At 45.7% G+C, this 19,487-nt stretch overlaps 1 protein-coding gene across 2 annotated transcripts in view; it reads right to left on the bottom strand.

The window, feature by feature from the left end:
* Nucleotides 1-19,487, bottom strand: part of Lrch1 (leucine rich repeats and calponin homology domain containing 1) — a 177,038-nt gene that overhangs the window by 89,963 nt on the left and 67,588 nt on the right. For both annotated transcript variants that reach the window (XM_032918278.1, XM_032918279.1), the window contains exon 2: nt 1,978-2,122. In XM_032918278.1, the coding sequence (XP_032774169.1) occupies nt 1,978-2,122 (145 nt within the window). The remainder of the gene's footprint in view (nt 1-1,977; nt 2,123-19,487) is intronic.

Genomic DNA, 19,487 nt, shown 5'->3' with positions numbered 1-19,487 from the left:
GTTCCTTCAAAGATCATATGTTCGGCACAAGAAAGTACATCTGAGCCATACTAATATTCACAGTAGGAAATGTGGAAAAAAAAAAACAGAGAAAATTCTAAAGTTATAAATACAACTGAGAGAGGAGACGCCATGATGAAATTAAACAAGCCACAAAGTACACTGAGCAGTCTCTCCGCTTCTTCCTCCCTCCTCACGCTGAAATTCACCACAGAACGCCCACTGCGTTAGTCTGTGCCCTTCACCGACAGTTTCTCATTCTCTTTCTTTAAGTCTTTAATTTTTTTTTCAGTATGTTATGTGTGGGGGTGATCTGTTTGCATGCACTTCTGGTACCAGAGGAGGGCATTGGATTCTCAGAACTGGAGCTACAGACAGTTGTGAGCCCCTACGTGAGTGACAGGAATTGAACCTTGGTCCTCTGGAAAAGCAGCCAGTGATCTTAACGGCGATGCCATCTCTCCAGTCCCTTTCCTGTCTTAAAGAATTCTGAGGCCCAGATTTGATTATATTCTTTCTACTCATCTGAGGACAGCAATAATTCACTCTCAACTGAACTCCTCAGAATGCACTCAACATTACTATTTAAAAAAAAAAACAAGATTAGACCATCAAATTTGTAGGATTTTATAGTCGATTATGCCCCCAAAGTTCTTGGTGCACATGGACGTAACATGAAGTCATGTTACACCGATCTATTTAATATTCTAGGCTAACTATTGGGACAGAAATGATGTAACAGGAAATGAGGAAGTAAACAGAAGAGCTGCATCGGCTTTGGCGACAACTGTAGTTCATGAATAAATCTCTTGAGAAGTCAGAGAACCAGAATCTACAGCCATCGCTGTGTGAGCCCCAGGCAAGTCCTGGGAGCAAGCTTCTGCCATAGCTGAGGCTGGACAGACAAACCAGAAACCTGTGGAACCGAAAGTCAGACAGATGAACCTGCAGACGACCCTGACAGGACGTGCATCCCTAGGATCATGATGGAAGCCCTCTTTATTGTTTTGGCTACAGAGAAAGCAGAAAGCCTCTAATGTTTCAGGAGCCAATTAAAACAAAATCGAAACCAAAAGGACAAGAAGCCCACTGGCATCATTATCTGTCATAAGGAGCGGCAGTGTCTGGCTTGCTGGGAATTTGGGGTTTTAAAATTGGGCGTGTTTGTTATGCAGCACAAGCCTGGATGACTAGGTCCTACCCCTTACACACCAAGATGTGGGCAGCATGAGAAAGGTCTCAGGCTGGAAGCTGGGAGCCTGTTTCCATTCAGGTACAGGGAAGAGAACGACCGCTCCCCCTCTCCTGAAGGAGCCAGGGCCTGACCAGAGCAGCCAGCTGCAAAGTCTAAAACCAAGGATTAAAACAATCAGTTTTCCTGAAAGTCTCGAGCTAGTCTGGAGCATTAACGTGTTACACGATGCTATGCACCATAGACTGAGGGAGGCACGCTCAGCAAACACTGGCTTAATTCAATGTGAATTAAGAACACAAACTCTGTCTTGCCTAGGGAGCTCAATGTCCTCCACACTTTCTTTTCTTTTGCACCCCACTCTCGCCTGGCTGTCCTGAACTCACTCTGTAGACCAGGCTGGTCTCAACCTCAGAGATCCACCTGCCTCTGCCTCCCCAGTGCTGGGATCACATTCTTAAAGCGATCGAACTCACAAAAAAGGTTTTTCCCCTTCCTCTTCTTTCCTGCTTTTGCTTCAGAAGCTACATGAATTCTTGAAGACGACATAGTAGCCTCCTTACATATGCCATCAGACAGGGCGCGGTGATGCTACCCAGAACAACACCCAGCTCACATCTGCAAAGCCCAGCACCAAGAGTGACAAAGGTCATTCTTAATGATCTCCATGATTTACTTGTAAGTGTGACCAAAGCTCAAAAAGGTAGTAGATAGGAAGGCAGGATGGCTCAGTGCTGCTCACTACACTGAACGAAGGGGACCCCAAGTTTCCACATCAAACCTACCTCAAGTTCAGGTGGGTCAACATCTGCAAATTAACAATGGCCTCGGGAATGACTCTGATACAGTTGTGATACAGGTTAAGAATTTCCAGTGATACGAAATGGCACAGCTCCATTGGCACTTCCACCAGTCTGTTTTTAGATAGATCTACAGGGAAAAAAGGAAAGAACGCTCTGTCAGTACATCACCAGCATCCTCCATGCTGTCCCACATCACCAGCAGCCTCCATGCTGTCCCACATCACCAACATCCTCCATGCTGTCCCACATCACCAGCAGCTGTCCCACATCACCAGCAGCCTCCATGGCCTTGTTCCTGCCTTCTGTGCTATGATCTAAACTTTATCAACATCATTGTTTTGAACCTCTATCGTGATCTCTATTTCTTGGGCAGATTCAGAAGCACATGTATGAGGGAAACAAAGACGCTGGTGAGACTTTGGGTCTCGGAATTGTAAATCTGGCTACACAAGAGGAACTTATCCCCGGTTTTGAAAATTAACTGAGGCAGGAACGTAACTCTTTTCATATGCATAAATACAGCAACCATCCACTCAAGTTTTGCATTCATTATATACACTGACTTTCCTATCAGAGTTCGCTTCTAATGGAGACAGAGTATGTCTTTTATATCTTCTACAAATATATAATCAGCATTAAAAAAAAAACCTGTTTTATTCACCAGAAAACTTATGATGTACAAGACCAAGACAAACTGTGTTAAGAGCCAATGTGTGTTGCCCAAGTCTGGACGAATCTCCTCTTTCTTCTCGCCTGAGTTCGGCTACGTGCAGGTTTGCGTCTCCTCGGCAATCGTAGAGCAGTCTTCAGTGTAGCTCACTATTTCCCAGAATCCTCTCTCTTCCTACCAGTGCTCCCACTTATTTCCTGCCTCAGCTCACTGGCCATTGGCTTTTTTATTGACAGGTGATGCTTATAAGAGATTCTCCCTACAAGGACGGGCAGCTTCTGTTTGAGAGGCTGCCTAGGTTCCTCAGATGACTTGCTGACCTCATGCCTTCTTCCTGGTTTGGAATTCCACCATTGTCGTACACTTTCTTTCACTGTTTGTGTCTGTGGCCCATTTTCATCCTGGTCATTTGTTCCCTTGACTTCCCCTCATGTTCACCAGCTGATTGCTGATGCCCCCTCTTTTAAAAGAATATTGTACACTGGAGATGTGCTATGAGATTTTAGGTACTTCCTGTCCCCACACACATACAGAGGTCAACTATGTGAGACAATACACAATCTAATTTGCCTGACTGTAATTATTTTCATTGCATATTATATGAATACATATACCAGAACAGATTAGATGCCAGACATATGTACATGTATGCACACTTTAACCCAATCTTTTATGGCCACAAATATGGGTAGTAGATTTACATCCATAAATATATGTGATATATTTTTCAGCAGAGTCTGAAATCATAAAAGTTAGAAAGTAATTTAAATGTCAGTGGAGGGCTGGTTAAATATTCATACTCTAATAATAAAAATCATAAATAATGCTAATATTAAATTAAACCAATAAACATGACTGTAATTCCCTGTGATACCAGGCAATACTAAAACACCACTCATTAGGTGAATGCAAGGACTCTCTGTGGCTGACAGGAAACAAGCTCTAGGATAAAATGTCCATGCTGGTAAGTGGCCAGGGATAAAACAAGGCTTGTAGCATTTGTGCTTTTAGAGGGTGTTTTACATATTTACTTAGTTGTAAGAAACTGGAGAGTTAAGAAGCTGGTGAACACTGCACTTTCTAGACAATGGCTCTCTGACTAGATGGCCAGGATTAGCTCACTACAGACCCTTCTGTGCCTGTAAAGACTTTAATGTATTCAGATACACACATGCACACACACACACACGCTCAAACATACAGATGTGTGTGGTGTATGTGTGTGTGTGTATCCAGATAAACAATATATGTGGATATATATGATATATCATACATACACTATTAAAATACTCAACTCTGTGTATAAAAGCATATCTAAAACAGTCTTCTGGAACATCCACATTCTCACTCTCACCACACAATGAATTTATGTTTTAATCAAAGACTGAAGTGACTGTCAAGTCCCAGGCGGCAAATGTAGGAAGGAGGGGTGTGAAGCAAATTTCCTTTCCTGAAATTTTAGGACCGTCACAGAAAGAGCAATTCTCTACCGAAGACACGCGGATTTTCCTGTGCCACGAAGTAGGAAATGTGCCGAGAAACAAGCTATTTCCAGGCAAGGTCAGCTCAGAAAACCCCAGGAACTTCAGAGAGAGAAAACTTTGCCATGTACTCTGCGGTCTCCAGTGTTTACAGTGCAGACTGTTTGCTGTCCTGGCCTCTTATCTCCTCCATGGTCTCCAGGTGTGGAGGAAAAGTCAGCGGCTTCCTCCCATTACTACTTCTGAGAGGACTCATCCACTCGCCACAAAGCCTCTGAGAGATGTGTTAGTCCTGTCCTACCTGCTTTAGTTTCTGCTCGTTTTAAATTGGGTCTGATATCTTCCTATTCAGCTCTTGTGTTTGCTTATTTGTTTGTTTGGGAGTTTTTGTTGTTGTTTTTCCTTTTGGAGACAGGATCTTCCTATGCAAGCTCAGGGTGGCCTTGAACTCACAACTCTCTTGCCTCAGCTGCCAGCATTACCACTCAACCACAGGCCTGCCTTTTCATGCCCACCTGAAGTTTGGTTGTGAGACAGTTTCATGTAGCCCAGGCTGACCCTGAACTCTCTGTATAGTAGTAGCATGGCCCTGAACTTCTGATACCCCTGCTAGGTTCAAGGCAGGTATTGGTGTATCTGGTTTATAGGTTGGTGCAAAGCTGAGAATAACCCTCGGGCCTCAAACCCTGGGCCTTGTAAACACTAAGCAAACGTGCTACCAAGTGAACTATCTTAAACCTGATGTTTTAAATTTACTATTCTTTATATACTTGTTCAATGATCCTGTCTTTAAAGGAGTTAGACTATATACACCAGGAATAAACTGCGTGGCCAGTGGTTTCTCAACCTTCTAAGGCTGTGACCCTTCAATACAGTCCCTCACGTTGTGGTGACCCCAACCATAAAATTATTTTTGTTGCTACTTCATGACTGTAACTTTGCTACTGCTATAAATCGTAATGGAAATATCTTGTGTTTTTCCACAGTCTTAGGGGACCCTGGTGAAAGAGTTGTTCAACCCCCAAAGGGGTTGGGCCCACAGGTTGAGAAGCGCTGTAAGCTGTTGACCATGGGTATCCACCATGAGCAGGTCTCCCCTGTGCCCAAATAAGTCAATCTTCACATCCACCAAGCTGTTGGCAAGCCCTGTGCCATACATACACCAGCTCCTGTGTTTCTGGATTTGTGTCAGTTTCTACATTAGAAGGTCAGAAATCCACGCACAGCCTAGATTCTCCCAACGCCTGCACAAAAACAGCTGCCTCAGTCAGCAGTGTGGAAATAAAACACAGCGAGCAGTCTGTTTGGGTTAATTAGCCTCATGCTGAATTATTTACACATCCGTCCAACATTTCCTAAGTAGACGCTTCCTACAGAAATAGAAAACCACACACATTCAAGGAGCTTAACCATTTAAAAGAAAACAGAGGCCTGATCACAATAAACCACAGGGATATTTCAAACTATGCTTCTAATATGGCCTAAATTGGGGGCTGGAAAGGGGGCTCAATATTAGGAGCCTGAACTGCTCTTCCAGGGGTCCTGAATTTGGTTCACAGAACCCATATCGGGGCTGACGATGGACTTTAACTCCTGCTTCAGAGGACATACATTGCTCATACCCACATAGACATACACATAACTTAAAAGTGAGATCATACATACATACATACATACATACATAGTTCTACATCAGGCTGAGTACTGGCTGTAGGACACACACAGCCGGTGAAATCTGTTCAGCACACAGCAGACACTCATGCAAACTATAAGGGACCCCAACATCCAATATAAGAGGCTTGGGTCGCTTGCCCAAACCACAGCGGTATCCACCGCTTGAATGTGCTCCCCCAGGAGACCACCCCTCTTCATGAAATGATGCCCACAAGACCAGGACAACAAATCATCCTCCAGTTGGATTCGTCCAAACGACAACCAAAATAAAGCCAACATGGTCTCTGAGCGAGGACATGTGGAAGCTGAGTTGTATCTCTAGCACTGACAGAAAAGCACTGCGCTCCATAGGTTTTCAAATGGGCGGCTGTTTTTCCTATATATGCCTCTTAGCATTGTTTACTTCTTGTTTTTCCTATATGCCTCTTAGCATTGTTTACTTCTCAACCTTCTTGGTGGAAAACAGAAAGAAGAGTATAAAAAATAAATGGGTTTGCCCCCTCTGCTGAGTTTCAGGTAAGTTTAAGAACCAATCACCAGATGCCTAGAAAAGGAGGTAAGTCTGCACTAAGGTGTTTGACTTCCAGTATCAGGTTACAAAATAAAGTTCTGTCACAGTATTTCCTGTTACCTGAAAACCAAGAACTAAAAGAAGGAAGAGAGGGAAGATGGCAGGAGGGCAGGGCCGGGAGAAAACAGGAGAACTAGGCTTGGATACATGTGCTCCGGCTGTGGAGCTGTGTGGAGGCCAGCTGTGGGCTACACGGCCTACTCGCTGCCCCCTCCCAAAGAAAGAAGAAAAAGAGGGTCAGAGAGAGGGAAAAAGAATGGAGGGGAGAAGGGAGAGGAAGGGGGAGGTCAGAGACAGGGAGGGGAGGAGACAGAGAGGGTTGAAAAGGAGAGGGGAAGGAAAGAGGTCCAGAGACAGGGGAGTGGACGGAAGAAACTCGGGGAGGGGAGGGAAGGGAGAGGAGGGAGAAGAGAGGAGGGAGAAGTATATTTAGGACTTAGCTATAATCAAAGGCACAGGACAATGCCTAACTTAGACTCCTAATGGAAGGCATCGGAGCCCAAGCAGACACCTCGAAGCCTGAGCAATACAGCTTCTCTACTCAAAACATCCAGAAAAAGCAAAAGTTCTAGACTTCAAGCACAGGCTAAGAACGCAATCCATATACTAATCTCCACTGACAACCAAAGCAGGCGGTGCACACGGGTGAAGACCCAGTGAGACCCGAGCCATGCGGAGATAAACAGGCTTTACAAGGGGACCTGGACTTGGATGAGTGGTTTGTGTTTGTTTCGGTTATATACAGTTCTGGGGCTTTTATAATACAGAGTGGATATCAGGAATCCATTTGAGGCTGTTTCCTAAGGAAAAAACCTCCCTAGAACCTCCCAACCTGTAGGCATGTTAGAGTCACTGAGAAGCCTGTGGCTCGTGGCTGGAGGCCTGGGGGGTTCTTGTGACATCCCTATGACGCCCCAGCAGTCTACAGGGATGGGGAGCAATGAGCAGCCCTGCCCTGTCCCACCATCGAGGATAAAACCACTACTACAGTTTTGGGCCAATTTCAAAGCAAGCTTTAATTAAATACTGGCCAGGATGACAGACTCTGGCCAGGTCTATTCCCGGGTTCCCAGAAAATGGCCACGAGTCACATTTTACAAAGGCGCATAAAGGCAAACCCATAAGGCTAAGTATTTCCCACCACATCCATTCGGGGCAAGCATATATCCAGACATATGTCCTGCCTCCGTACCTAGCGCCTACACATGATCAAGCACATCGGTGCGGTTGGGTCAAGCTTCTTTGGGGAGCAGAAGTATCTGTCCTAGGGCACGGGGCCTACAGGTTAGAACAGGCGTGGTTGTTTTATGTATCTCTTAGGCAGAGTATTTAACGTAACTTTGGGAGGGTGTGTGCTATCCCCAGGGAAAGGGGCTATCCTCAGAGAGAGGGATGTTGGTTTGGACACACAGAGCCCAGTAGTAGGATCCTGTGGTGGGGTTGAAAATACTGCCCAAGTTGGAATCCGCTGGATCTGAGCCTTATTCTCATTGTCTTCTCAGCAAGTTTCCAATACAAGCAGGGCAACAAAAATCCAACCCCAGGAATGAAGTTTTTGTGTATTTTGAAAGAGCCACAGACAGGGGAAATTCCTTTTCCTCCTTCCTTTGTTTGAATGTGTGCACCACACCAGGTGCCTTCCTCAAGCGCTCTTCACCAACTTAATTTTTGGAAAGACTCCCCTCCTCCCCTGCTCACTATTAGGGGGTTATTTGGGGCTGGCCAGGAAGCCCCAGGGAGTCTCTTGTCATTGCCCAACCCCCACACACCTTATTTTTAAAGTAGGTGCTGGGGCTTGAACTCGGGTCCTCAAGCTTGCACAGCAAGCACTTCTCTGAGTGACCCGCCTGGCCTCCACAGGCCCCTCTTCCTTTCCTCCTTAACAAGAACCAGGCAAGGCAGATGCCTTTGTAATTCCCAGAAAGGTCCAGACTAGTAAGAAGCAGAACTAATTCCCAGCTGTGTGAACAGCCCTTCCTTGCTTAGCCTCAGCAGCCTGGAGTCCCTGGGAGATTGACTGTCCATCTGAGTAAACCTTGTAAAAAGAAAAAAATTAGCAACTGGCCCATTTCTGGGGCCTGGTCAGCAGGCATTCCACAGCCCTGTAAAAGCTACGTGACCTCTGGCCATGTCTTTAACGTGTTTTCCAAATGAAGGGGTGTGTCCTGGGTGCCTTTGTTCTCCACCCAGCCCAAGCAGGCAACTGCCCTAGCTGGAATCCCACCCTGGGCTCTTGCTCTGCAGTGAAGAGTCAAGTACACCCCAACACAAACACACTTGGGCAGCGAACCAGCACCCCTAAGACGCGCGTCTGCCCACATCCGCCGCTTAATTGAAGTATTCACACGAAAGCCAAGCAGCCAGAAACAAAACAATAAGTGTCACGCTGCCAAGACAAGTTTTGCAGATCCCTAAAATAAAGTGGCCAAATGAATAAAAATAAGCAGGGTAGGGTAGAAAAACAGTATGTGGGATCCAGTGTGCAGTCAGCAAGATTGGCTGCAGGGAGGTGCAGGGCTGTTTTTGTATTAAAAAGAAAAAAACAAAAAACCAAAAAACGGAAAGTGGTAGTCCACGAGGAATGGGTTGAGTCCCCCGTGTGCCAGCAATAACATCCGAAGTTTGCAGTCACTAGCATCCTCGATGTACAAGCTATGATGAGCCAAGACAGCCGGGGACCTTGTGGGCCACATCCTGTTGGTCAGAAGAAAAGACTCCCTCTTGGAAACCAATATCATGACCATAAACACACTACCGTGTAAATTAACTTCAGAAGCCATAATCTAATCTAAGAGGGTTGCAGCCCCAGACTCCCAGGAGACACCTAAAGAGCCCAGACAGCACTGAGCCCATCCATCCCGCCTGTTCTCCTATATACACGCCCGTGATAAGGTTGAATTTACAAACTAGGCAAAGCAAGAGAAAACCAACAAGGAGCGAGAGTGAGTGGAACAACGTCAATAACAGACGGTGATAAAAGCTGTGCGGCTGCAGCCTCTCTTGAGAGGGAAGGCACGTGTGATTGTTGGCTCATAGCTGACCACGAGTGACTGGGACAAGGTAGGTAGTAACTATTGTGTTAGTACCAGCCATGAGGTCCTGTCAACTGGGTGAGATGTGTGCCCATCACAGGGAAGTCAAAGCCCTAGCTCCCTCATGCTAAGACCTTGTACCTCCTAACGCTCTGGAGAGCTGTTTCCGCTTTCTATTGTGGCTCCTCCAGAGACCACTGCCTCCTGAGAACCTGTTGGGTAGTGGAATGGCCTGGGGTCACCACCCTTCTTCAATTACTTAGGCAAGGTCTCCTCCATCTCTCTATCTGAGTTGAGCTCCCTCTCCGCCCCACAGGGAAGCCCACTTCCTTTTCTACTCTCCATAAACATGGGAGCCCAGCCCCATGATTCAATGCTCACCCACAAGAAGGACATTAGAATAAGGAAACAAGAACCCAGGCAATGGGAGAGCGCCCATGGCTGACTCAATCTTGAAGATTTTACCACCAGAGACTTCCAGGACCAAACAGGCTGAAAACAAGCAAATTCCTAAAAGACTGGAGAGAATCCAGCTCTCGGGCATATATCTCTCTAAGAGATCCACCGGGAAGTAGGTCTCACTGATCAGCTTCTGAAGGAGGCTTTAGCTATCTATCCCAGCGATCTTCTGTTCCATGGTTTCTTTTTCCCTTAGCACATAGATATCTATTTAGTTGTGTGTTGTGGTTACTAATTTAACTTCCCAGGTTCTACTGTGGTGAGGCCCTTAGACACACAGCGAGAGCTCAGTGAACGTTGCTGAATGAATGGCATGTCAAACATGGCTGGAGAGCAGGTTCCTGGGCCGCACAGCCTAGCTTCAAGCCCTGTCCCAGCACTCGGCTCGGCAGAGTCGGAAATGGTAACCTGCCGACGCCTCAGTTTTTTCACCTGTAACATGAAGACAAGGATAAAGAATAGTAGCTGCTCCAGAGTTCTTGCAAGACAGACAGGGCCAGACAGAGTGGTGCCCACTGAGAGCAAAGCGCTCTAGGAAAGACAGAGACAAACATGTTGGTTGCCCTGTCTTATTCCTTAGATAGTAGGAAATAAAGTCTGAGTTGCAACTGGCTTAAGAGTAAACTGGCAAGCATATTTCATATGAAACACCAGCAAACTAATTACACTTTTTAATTAATTCTGTGTGTGTGTGTGTGTGTGTGTGTGTGTGTGTGTGTGTGTGTGTGTGTGTGTGTGTGTGTGTGTATGGGTATATTTGAGGGTGTTTGAGACAATGTCTTACTATTTAGTCTAGGCTGGCTTTGAACTTACGGATTTCCTGCCTTCGCTTTCAAAGTGCTGGGATCACAGGTATGTGCTGTGGTGGCTGGCCAAACTAATTGTGCATCTTCTATATAATGAGTGGGAAAACCTCAAAATCAATCTGATGGCTTCTCTGTCCACTAAATCGCTCAACAGTTTTCTTTCCCGCCATCCATTGCTCGGTCCACCTATCCCTCCACGCCTCATGCTGCTGGCCTTGTGCCAGACTGGCCTGCACCAGGTGCTGCTGGGAGTGAAATGATTCAAAGGAAGCAGAGAGCAAGAAGCCAGAGATCAAACGGAGGCAGCTGACCCTGGTAGATGGTGGCTCCAACTCGAACAATCTCAGAGTTGGAAGAAGGGACATGCAGCTCCGTGCGGGGGACTCGGGAGAGAAGTGTGGGTGCACACAGGGCACAGACTGCTGTAGAAATGGGCTTTCTCCAGATGCAGAGAAGCCTGGGGTGGACTGGTAGGTGCGACACAACTTGGGGCAGCTATTCAATGGGTGAGGAGAGGAGGAGACGGGATTCATGGAATGCAAGGCGGAGTGCGGGGCTTCTGGAAGTCCCCATGCTGTGGTCTTTCTCTGGTATCACACAAGGAGTGTCTCACTGAGTAAGTGGGGCAGCTGACACCAGAGCGGAGTTCTGGTGAGCAGCTGTTAAAGACGAATTAGTGATTAAGGAATCTAGCAAGTGCCCCAAGGTGATCCACTCTGAAGGGCAGAGACCTTGTGTGACCAGGGAAGCTACGGCCTCTGCAGTCCTGTGCTTCACTGGCACCGTAGCCTTGCTGTCAAGGACGGAACACTACACACTTGAGAATACTGACAGAAAGACTGGTCCTTAGCCACAAAAGACAGGGCGATATGCTGGGGGAAACGCAAAAAAGCTTCTTATAAAAAAAACAATAAGACCAAAAAGATTTTCCCAAGGTCTTTACTTTGGTTGGAGATCTCGGAAATCAAATAGAGCATTAAGTTCCTATTAAGCACCTCCCACAGTTAATTGGACCCCTTCATTATATACAAAATGGTAAATACAAAAATAACAATAAATAAAGCAGTAAAAACACTGGGCATAGCAATGTGCGTCCGAACTCCCAGCTACTCCAGACGCTGAAAAGGAGGATTACTGGAACCCAGAAGTACAAGGACAACACTTTTCTTCCCAATGATAAAGACAAAAAGGCAAACAAGACCACTGAGAAATCCAGTCCCTCCCATACCCAAGGCCAAGTTCATACAAGGCTACTGCAGAGTAAAAAACATCCACATCTATTACTAACCTGATTTCTCCATTTAAAACAACAAACAAGGCAAAAAATATGATCATTTTTGGTTTTCTTTAAAAAAAAAAAAAAAAGTGTGAATGATGCCAGGGATGAGAGCACAACACGGGGCCTTGCACCATCAAAGATGAAATTATTCACCCTCTAAGAGACCACTGAATTTGGAGCAGAAGGAGTTAGTGCCATTTTAAAGGGTTCCAAGCCAGGGAAAGGAACCTTTCCTTTGATGTGGAGTGGATTCCAGGCTAAGTAGCAACTCAAGAAACTCAAGTAAAGGCTCATGTCAAACATGAGGAACAGTGATGTTAACAACAGCGTTTTGAAGTAGAAATCACAGGGGATTCAGAATTGATACCACATGGTGTCAATCACATCAGCGAAATGAACGTGGTAAGCAAAACTTCAAGAAGTAACCACTGCGGCCATTCCGGTCTGCTCCCGAAAAAGCCGAAGGGAAAGATCGCTGCCACAAAAACCCTCAAAGATGTTACCAGTGATAGCCCACGCGGGCAGAAAGGAGGATTTAAAGCTACTGTAACATACATAAGTGTAATATCTTTCAGGAAAGAAAAGTTTAATGTAAGTCTGTTTGAAAACCTACAGCAACTTCCTTGTGTACATAAAAGTAAAGACTGTATCACCAACGACTAACGACGTATTATACAAAGCTCAGCAGGGCCAGGCAGTGGTGGCTCACACTCAGGAGACAGAGGCAGATGGATCTCTAAGTTCAAGGCCAGGTTGGTCTACACAGTGAGTTCTAAGACGTGCCGGGCTACACAGAGAAACCCTGTCTTGCAGCGGTGGGGAGCTGGGGGGGGAGTTCAGCACCTAAAAATTAAAATTTCATATATGTTCTTAGAAAACAGACCATCTTAGGAACTGTTTGAGACAGCATATAAAATAATGAATTTCATTATGACATTTTCATAAATAATATACACATGCATACATATATATACATACATATACATACACACACTCTTTTTGTTTGGTGAAATTTAAAAATCATCTTGGTAATAATTTGGACAAAATAAGACTTTGAAATTTCAAATTAAGCTTAAGAGGGAGGGAGATAGGCAATTAAGTGCACTTGTCTGTTTTGTAAAAACTGAAGAGTTACTTGATAAATATTGACAATGTGCTTACCGCATGCCAGAAATAGTTCTACACAGAAGGCAAGCAGAGCTGACGTAATCCATGCCCCAGCCTTCCAGAACTGACACTCTGGGGAGGCCAAGGAACTAACACAGCAGGTAGACCAAGGACAGAGAGCCACTGGCAGATCTGGAAGAAGGAAGCCAGCAAGCAAACTGGGGGATCAGGGAGGAGCTCACACTCTCAAGAGCTACAAAGAGTAGCAGACATGTCCCATAAGACCTAGCAGCTAGATCTTTCCTCCAGTGAAGAGTCAATGAGTGCCCTAGAGTGGGGACAGGGTAGCAGCCTGAAGGGTCACTGGGAAGATAATATGGTTCTGGCTGGGAGAACCCAGGTGAGACCTAAGAACACGCTGACTAGGTGTCCGGTCACAATATCCAGCACCCACTAACCCTTGGAGTCTTTAACCAGGACCTGACTCGTTTTTTTTAAAGGACTCTCACTAGAAATGTGTCCAGTTTGAAGGAACCAGGGCCAGAGCAGCTGAGGGCTGCTGCCACAGGCAAGGAAGGAGTCTATTTAAACTGAAGTTCTGGATGGACACAGTGGGAATGACAGAGGAACTGATAGACGAAGCACACAGTGGTCAGGCTCAGCTCATGTCTTCAGTTGTGCTTTGAGTGTGAAATTCCTCCCACAGCCTCATGTGTGACCCCAGGCTAGTGTCACTGTTTGGGAAGGCTGTGGGACTTTTAGTAGGTGGACCTTTGCTGGAGGGCGAGGGTCATCCAGAGCAGATGTTGAGATTTTATAGCCTGATTCTATTTCCTGAGGGCAGATGCAATGTGACCAGCTGCCCCCTGCTCCTTACACCAGCCTTCCCCGTTGTGGGGGACTGTGTCCCTTCTAACTAAGCCAAAATAAGCCCTTCCTTCCTTAGGTTGCTTCTTGTTGAATATTATCATAGCAACAGGAAAAGTGAGAGGCATCCTCTGAAAGCAAAGCTGGCAGGATTTGCTGATGTGGTTCTGAAAGGAAGAGCAGCCAGCTGTGCCTCCCGCAGGACAGAAAGGAGGACCACCCTCAGGCGTAGAAACCTGGGCAGACACCTGGTGCAGGTCAAGGTCATTTGAGATTTGTTAGTGGAGGTGTCCACTACAGACACATACAAGATATGAAGCGAGGAAACATGTGAGGTGAGAACTTGGGAGACGTAGTTGGAGGGCTGTTGAGGTATAAGTGGCAGTTAAGATCTCTCTAGAAAAATCACCAAGGAACGCAGTGAAGGTAGGAGAAGAGAGTGGAGCATTGAGCCCTGGGTCACTCAACACACACAGGCAGGGCCGGAAGGACATAAAGAAACAGTCTGCGGGCAAGGGGAAACCTCATCGAATGGGCCAGTGTTTAACTGGAAAAGTTCCTGTTTTGCAATAGGCAGAGTTCTGGTCACACAACAGTGTGATGTAGTTCACATTCCTGGACCTTGCAAACATTTAGGCTTCCGATTTATTTGTTTGTTTCTCTGAGAACTGTCTGTGTAGTTCTGGCTGAACTGGAACTCACCTTGTAAGACCAGACTGGCCTCGAACTCAGAGATCTACCTACATCTGCCTCCTGATTGCCTCACCACGCCTGACTATGCTGTACATTGTGAAGTGCATTCTACAGCTATTCCATCACAATTAAAAACTTTTAGGAGAGAAGTTCCAGTGGGTTTAGGTGAACCAAAATAAGGTGGAGCAAAAGAGGCTCTGTACAGGGAGGAAATACGTCAGCACGTTTGCATGCTGACAAGAATAACCTCAGGGAAGGGAACACACTTTAAAAGAGAAAGAACACAGCTGATGGGGCTATGCTCTAAAGCAGGTAGCTGGCTGTGTGCACTTCCCAGGACCACTGATGATCCTCCTACAGCCAGAGAGGCTAGCTAGTGGGTATAGACACAGACGCAGATAACTGAGCTCATGGGTGGTGAGGACAGAGAAATGGCCCTTCTGAGGGCTCACAGACCCAGTTAGCTGGGAGTGGAGGAAAAAGAGAAGATTCCAAAGCTTGAAGGGGAGTAACAGAGTAAGAAGCAGTCAACAGAGGGTATTTGGGAAGAGATCACAGTAGTAAAATGCAATATAGGCTACCACGTTGACTTTACGGATTAAAGGTGAAACCGTAGTGATGGCTCAGGCCCCTGAATGAAACATGTACAATTTACTGCCGTCTTTCGGTCATGTTCAACCTCAGGACTTCTCGTCATCGAGCTCAACCTGGGAGCTGGGGGTGCAGCAGTCATGTGACACTTGTCTTTACTGAGCATGTGCAAAGCCCTGGGTCTAACCCCCCCATGATGGGGGGTGAGGAGAAATAAAAGCAAAAACACTTCGTTACTGAGATGTCATTTAAGAGACACATATGCCATGTTAGTATATACGGACATGAGTGAGACTTAATTTATAACCTATAGGATTAGTGAGGCTGATGGAGGAGACAGACAGTCAAACAAAAGAGAAGTTACAGAGAGTAGAAGGACACTTCTAAACATGGTAAAAACCCCACTTGGTTGACAAAGGTTGAGGAAGGTTTCCAAGAAGCATGGATGTGCGCAAGAGTCTCTGGACAAGGACCTGGGAGCTTGCCAGGCGAGCAGGGCATTCATTCGTGGATCAGAGGCACAGCCTGGGTGCAGAAGAGGACGATGGGTAGCTCACTGAGAAAGCATTAGCTCCCCAAGACCTAAGGTCACACAGAGACCCACAGAGGAACATCTACATATATCCATGAGGACAATCAGGGGAAGGAGAAATGTGGAAAGAGGTGAAACGAAGAGAAACGACAAACGAGAGAGACATCTGTGAAGCAGCGTTAACAGAGCTTAGCCATCAGTCTAATCTGCAGTGTATCTCGGGGCTTCTGGCCACTGCAGGATGTGCTAGAGAAATACAGGAAAACAGGAAAAAGTGATTTAAGATCATCATTGGACAGCCAAGTAGCGGGTCTGTTCTCCACTTGACTTGGGATTTAAGGTCCATCCATAGGAAATGTATTGGCAAAATGTGAGCTAGGAAGACATCAGTATATGAATAAGGATTGTAACGTCACCCCAAGAACATGTGACAAGGAAGGAGTCTACCAGTAGTAGACACCATGAGGCCGATGTCTTTCTCTGTCACAACTTCCAAAGCAAGAGAAACTGCAAGATTGTAGGGTTCATACCTCTGACCCAGGCCCAGTGTGAGCCTTAGCCCAGCGCATGTATCCCTGAAAGCAGTAACAACAGCAGTATTACCCCCTACCCTGAATTCCAAACCCAGCATGCAGAGCTGAGGGGTGAAATTTAATTAGACATTCGTCACTTACTTTTAGAAAACAAGTACGATCCATGCTTTAGAAATAAGAGTTTGTTCAATTAAACTTAGGGTTACTACAAATTCCCCAAAACAACAACACTGTCGTAGTCCCAAACACTAGGCCAACCTAAAAGCTAGGCTCCTTCCATGAGCTTTTCCCCTTGGGCAACTTTTTTTTTTTTTTTTAAGCCCAAAACTATGAAACAAAGAGTAAACTGTCTAAAAAGTGCCTGACTTTCCCATTTTTAAAGTTCACATTTAGCTAAGGCGGCGTGGCTAAGAAAGGCATGTTTGTGGTGGCGACTGAATATAGTATTGTAAGGACATGAATTTTAAAGCTAGAAAGAGTTGATTCGAACAATTCCTATCTCCTCTTTGCAAATGAGCTCGGGTGTTTCTCGATGAAGTAAAGACCCAGAAGAAGACTGTGAAGTGCAATCTAACTCAACGCTATTTCCCCTCCCCAAGAAATGTAGCTTGGCTTAAGGTAATTCAAGATGCTATAATTAACTGGTGTATTATGGTCACGCGTGAAATTTCCAAAAGATTTATATATAAGCAAAAGCTTCCTGTTCTCCTGTGGTTTATCTTTTTTCTCATTTTGTGCACCTCCATTTCTTCATCTTGAGTTCGTTCTAAGTAACGAATAACTGTTACAGTGTCTTTAAAAAGAATGTTTCCTTTAAGGCTCTGAATAGAGCCAAATATATTCAGAAGGCCTCCCCACTTCAAGCCCCCTGCATTGTTTTATATATGGATATTAAGAGACCTTATCTTTTTATTATGAATTCTTTGACAATCTAAATCTGTTTAAAAAAAAAAATTCTCTCCTGAAATCCAAAGCACGGTATTAGCCCTGTGCTAACACCACACAAAAATGATGCAAAATTATCTGCGCTTTGCAAGGAGAATTCTGCCTTCACAACAAAGGAATGGAAAGTAATTGCTGTGTGTGTGTGTGTGTGTGTGTGTGTGTGTGTGTGTGTGTGTGTGTGTGTGTGTGTGTGTGTGATTATACAGGACATGCTTGAGACAGGAGACTCTAATGCTTCTTCTTAAGCAGCCTGCTGGTAGCGTGAGCCACCTCGTTTGGTTGGCTGATTGGTTGGTTTTTGGTTTTTTCAAGACAGGGTTTATCTGAATAGCCCTGGATGTCTCTGTGAGCCTTCTTTTGGTGGGCTGTTTGGTTATTTGGTTGTTTGGTTTATTGTTTGGTTGGTTGGTTGGCTGGTTGGTTTTTTAAGACAGAAAGGTTTTTCTGAGTAGACCTGGCTAGCCCTGTGAGCCTCAGAGCAGCCCTGGCTAGCCCTGTGAGCCTCAGAGCAGCCCTGGCTAGCCCTGTGAGCCTCAGAGCAGCCCTGGCTAGCCCTGTGAGCCTTCTTAGCCACAACCATTACTGAGCACTCACCACACATCCTGACAAACACCAGGGGGTTTCTAGCTCTGGATCTCATGTCCAGGCAGCCTCGCTGGGCTCCGTGGCACACTCCTGCAATCCCAGTACTCACAAAGCAGAGATGGGAAGATTCTGAGTTCGACCTCGACTAAGAAAAACTTAATAAGGTGTTTCCCCTTATTTACAGAAAGGAAAGTGGGACACGGAATGTTGTTAATAATTTGGCTTCTAAGGCACAGCTTAAAGGTCAAAAAGTTATGAGTACTCAATGTCATCAAACTGTACACATAAATAAAAGTGTGTAAAGAGGGGGATGGGAAGATAGCTCAGTCTGTGAAGCACTGTGTAGTCGGCATGAGTACTTCACATGAAATACCCGATACTCAGGTAGAAACTGGCACCGTGGACTCTGCCTGAAATCCCAGAGCTGCGGAGGCAGAAACAGGCAGGTCTCCAGCCAGTCTCAGTAAGCAATGAGCTCCAGGTTCATTGAGCCATCCGACCTCAAAATTAAATTAAATTAAATTAAATGACTGAGGAAAGCTGTGCCAACCCGTAGCTTCTACACGCACATACAAACACACATGCACATATCCATCACACATAAACCATACATGGCAACAAATGTTTAAAATGGTGTATTTAAGGTCATATATATCTTAACAAACATTTTAAAAAATGCTTGAAAAGAATAGATAGACCCAAGGTTGTTCTTATACCAAAACAAATTGCAAGCAGATTAAAATTTTAGCAGTTTAGAAACAATAAAATTCCCAGGAGTACAGGAGGGGTGAAAACTCTAGGATCCAAACCCCAGTAATCCAATAGTCCACCATGAGAATCCCTGCCACTCACTAATGGTCTCCCACAAATTACTGATTTATGGGTAGAATCTACCCAAAGTGCTATTACACAGAACTACCTCATTATCATCAAATTAAGTTTCATAATAACTCAGCAGTAATCCGTGGCTTCCAGGGAATCTGCCACACACTGGGCAAGTCTGACTGTCCAGCATGTACAGGCCACGCGCCCGAGCGAGACAAAGAGGCACCTGGAGAGGCAGCCCAGGCACCACAGTCGGCTTGTTCACTGTGGAGACAGCCACTGCCAAGGAGCAGGAGCAGTGGCGACGAGTGCATTCCAGAACCTACTGTTGGAGCCTGCAGTCGAGGAAGAAATGTTTGCTATGGAAAGGATGCAGAAAATAATCACACTCGTATTTGAAGAAGCCACAGCATCCAGCAGGGAACAAACAAAATTATAGTCTTCCAAAATACCTCCGAGTTGAAAGCTTGCAAAAAGCCGCAAATCTTTTCCTGTAAGTCTAAATAGAGTTCAGAGGGAGGAGGGAGGGGCAGGGGCCAATCACGAATTGTCCCTGTGGCCTTCACATAGAAGTTGAGTCCCAGATATAGGGAGCACATTCTCCCTTCGGGCAGAACTGGAGAGTGGGGGTACAGGGTATAAGGGGGGACAAGGGTAAAACTGCAAGGAACCACAGGGTGGAAAAACCAGATCTCTCTGAAATCTGAGCTCACTGCAAAGAGATGACAAATGCTTTCCACTATGCCGCTGCTCCATCAATCCATGTTTTGCTGCCGTTGTCCCAGGATCAACCTAACTGCATTTCACCCCAGGGAGAAAGTCAAAATGCACCTCTCCCAGAA

The sequence above is a fragment of the Rattus rattus genome, chromosome 12, assembly GCF_011064425.1.
Source record: "Rattus rattus isolate New Zealand chromosome 12, Rrattus_CSIRO_v1, whole genome shotgun sequence".
Taxonomy (NCBI): domain Eukaryota; kingdom Metazoa; phylum Chordata; class Mammalia; order Rodentia; family Muridae; genus Rattus; species Rattus rattus.
The sequence above is the reverse complement of the archived record's forward strand: the minus strand, read 5'-3'. Positions and strand labels throughout refer to the sequence as shown.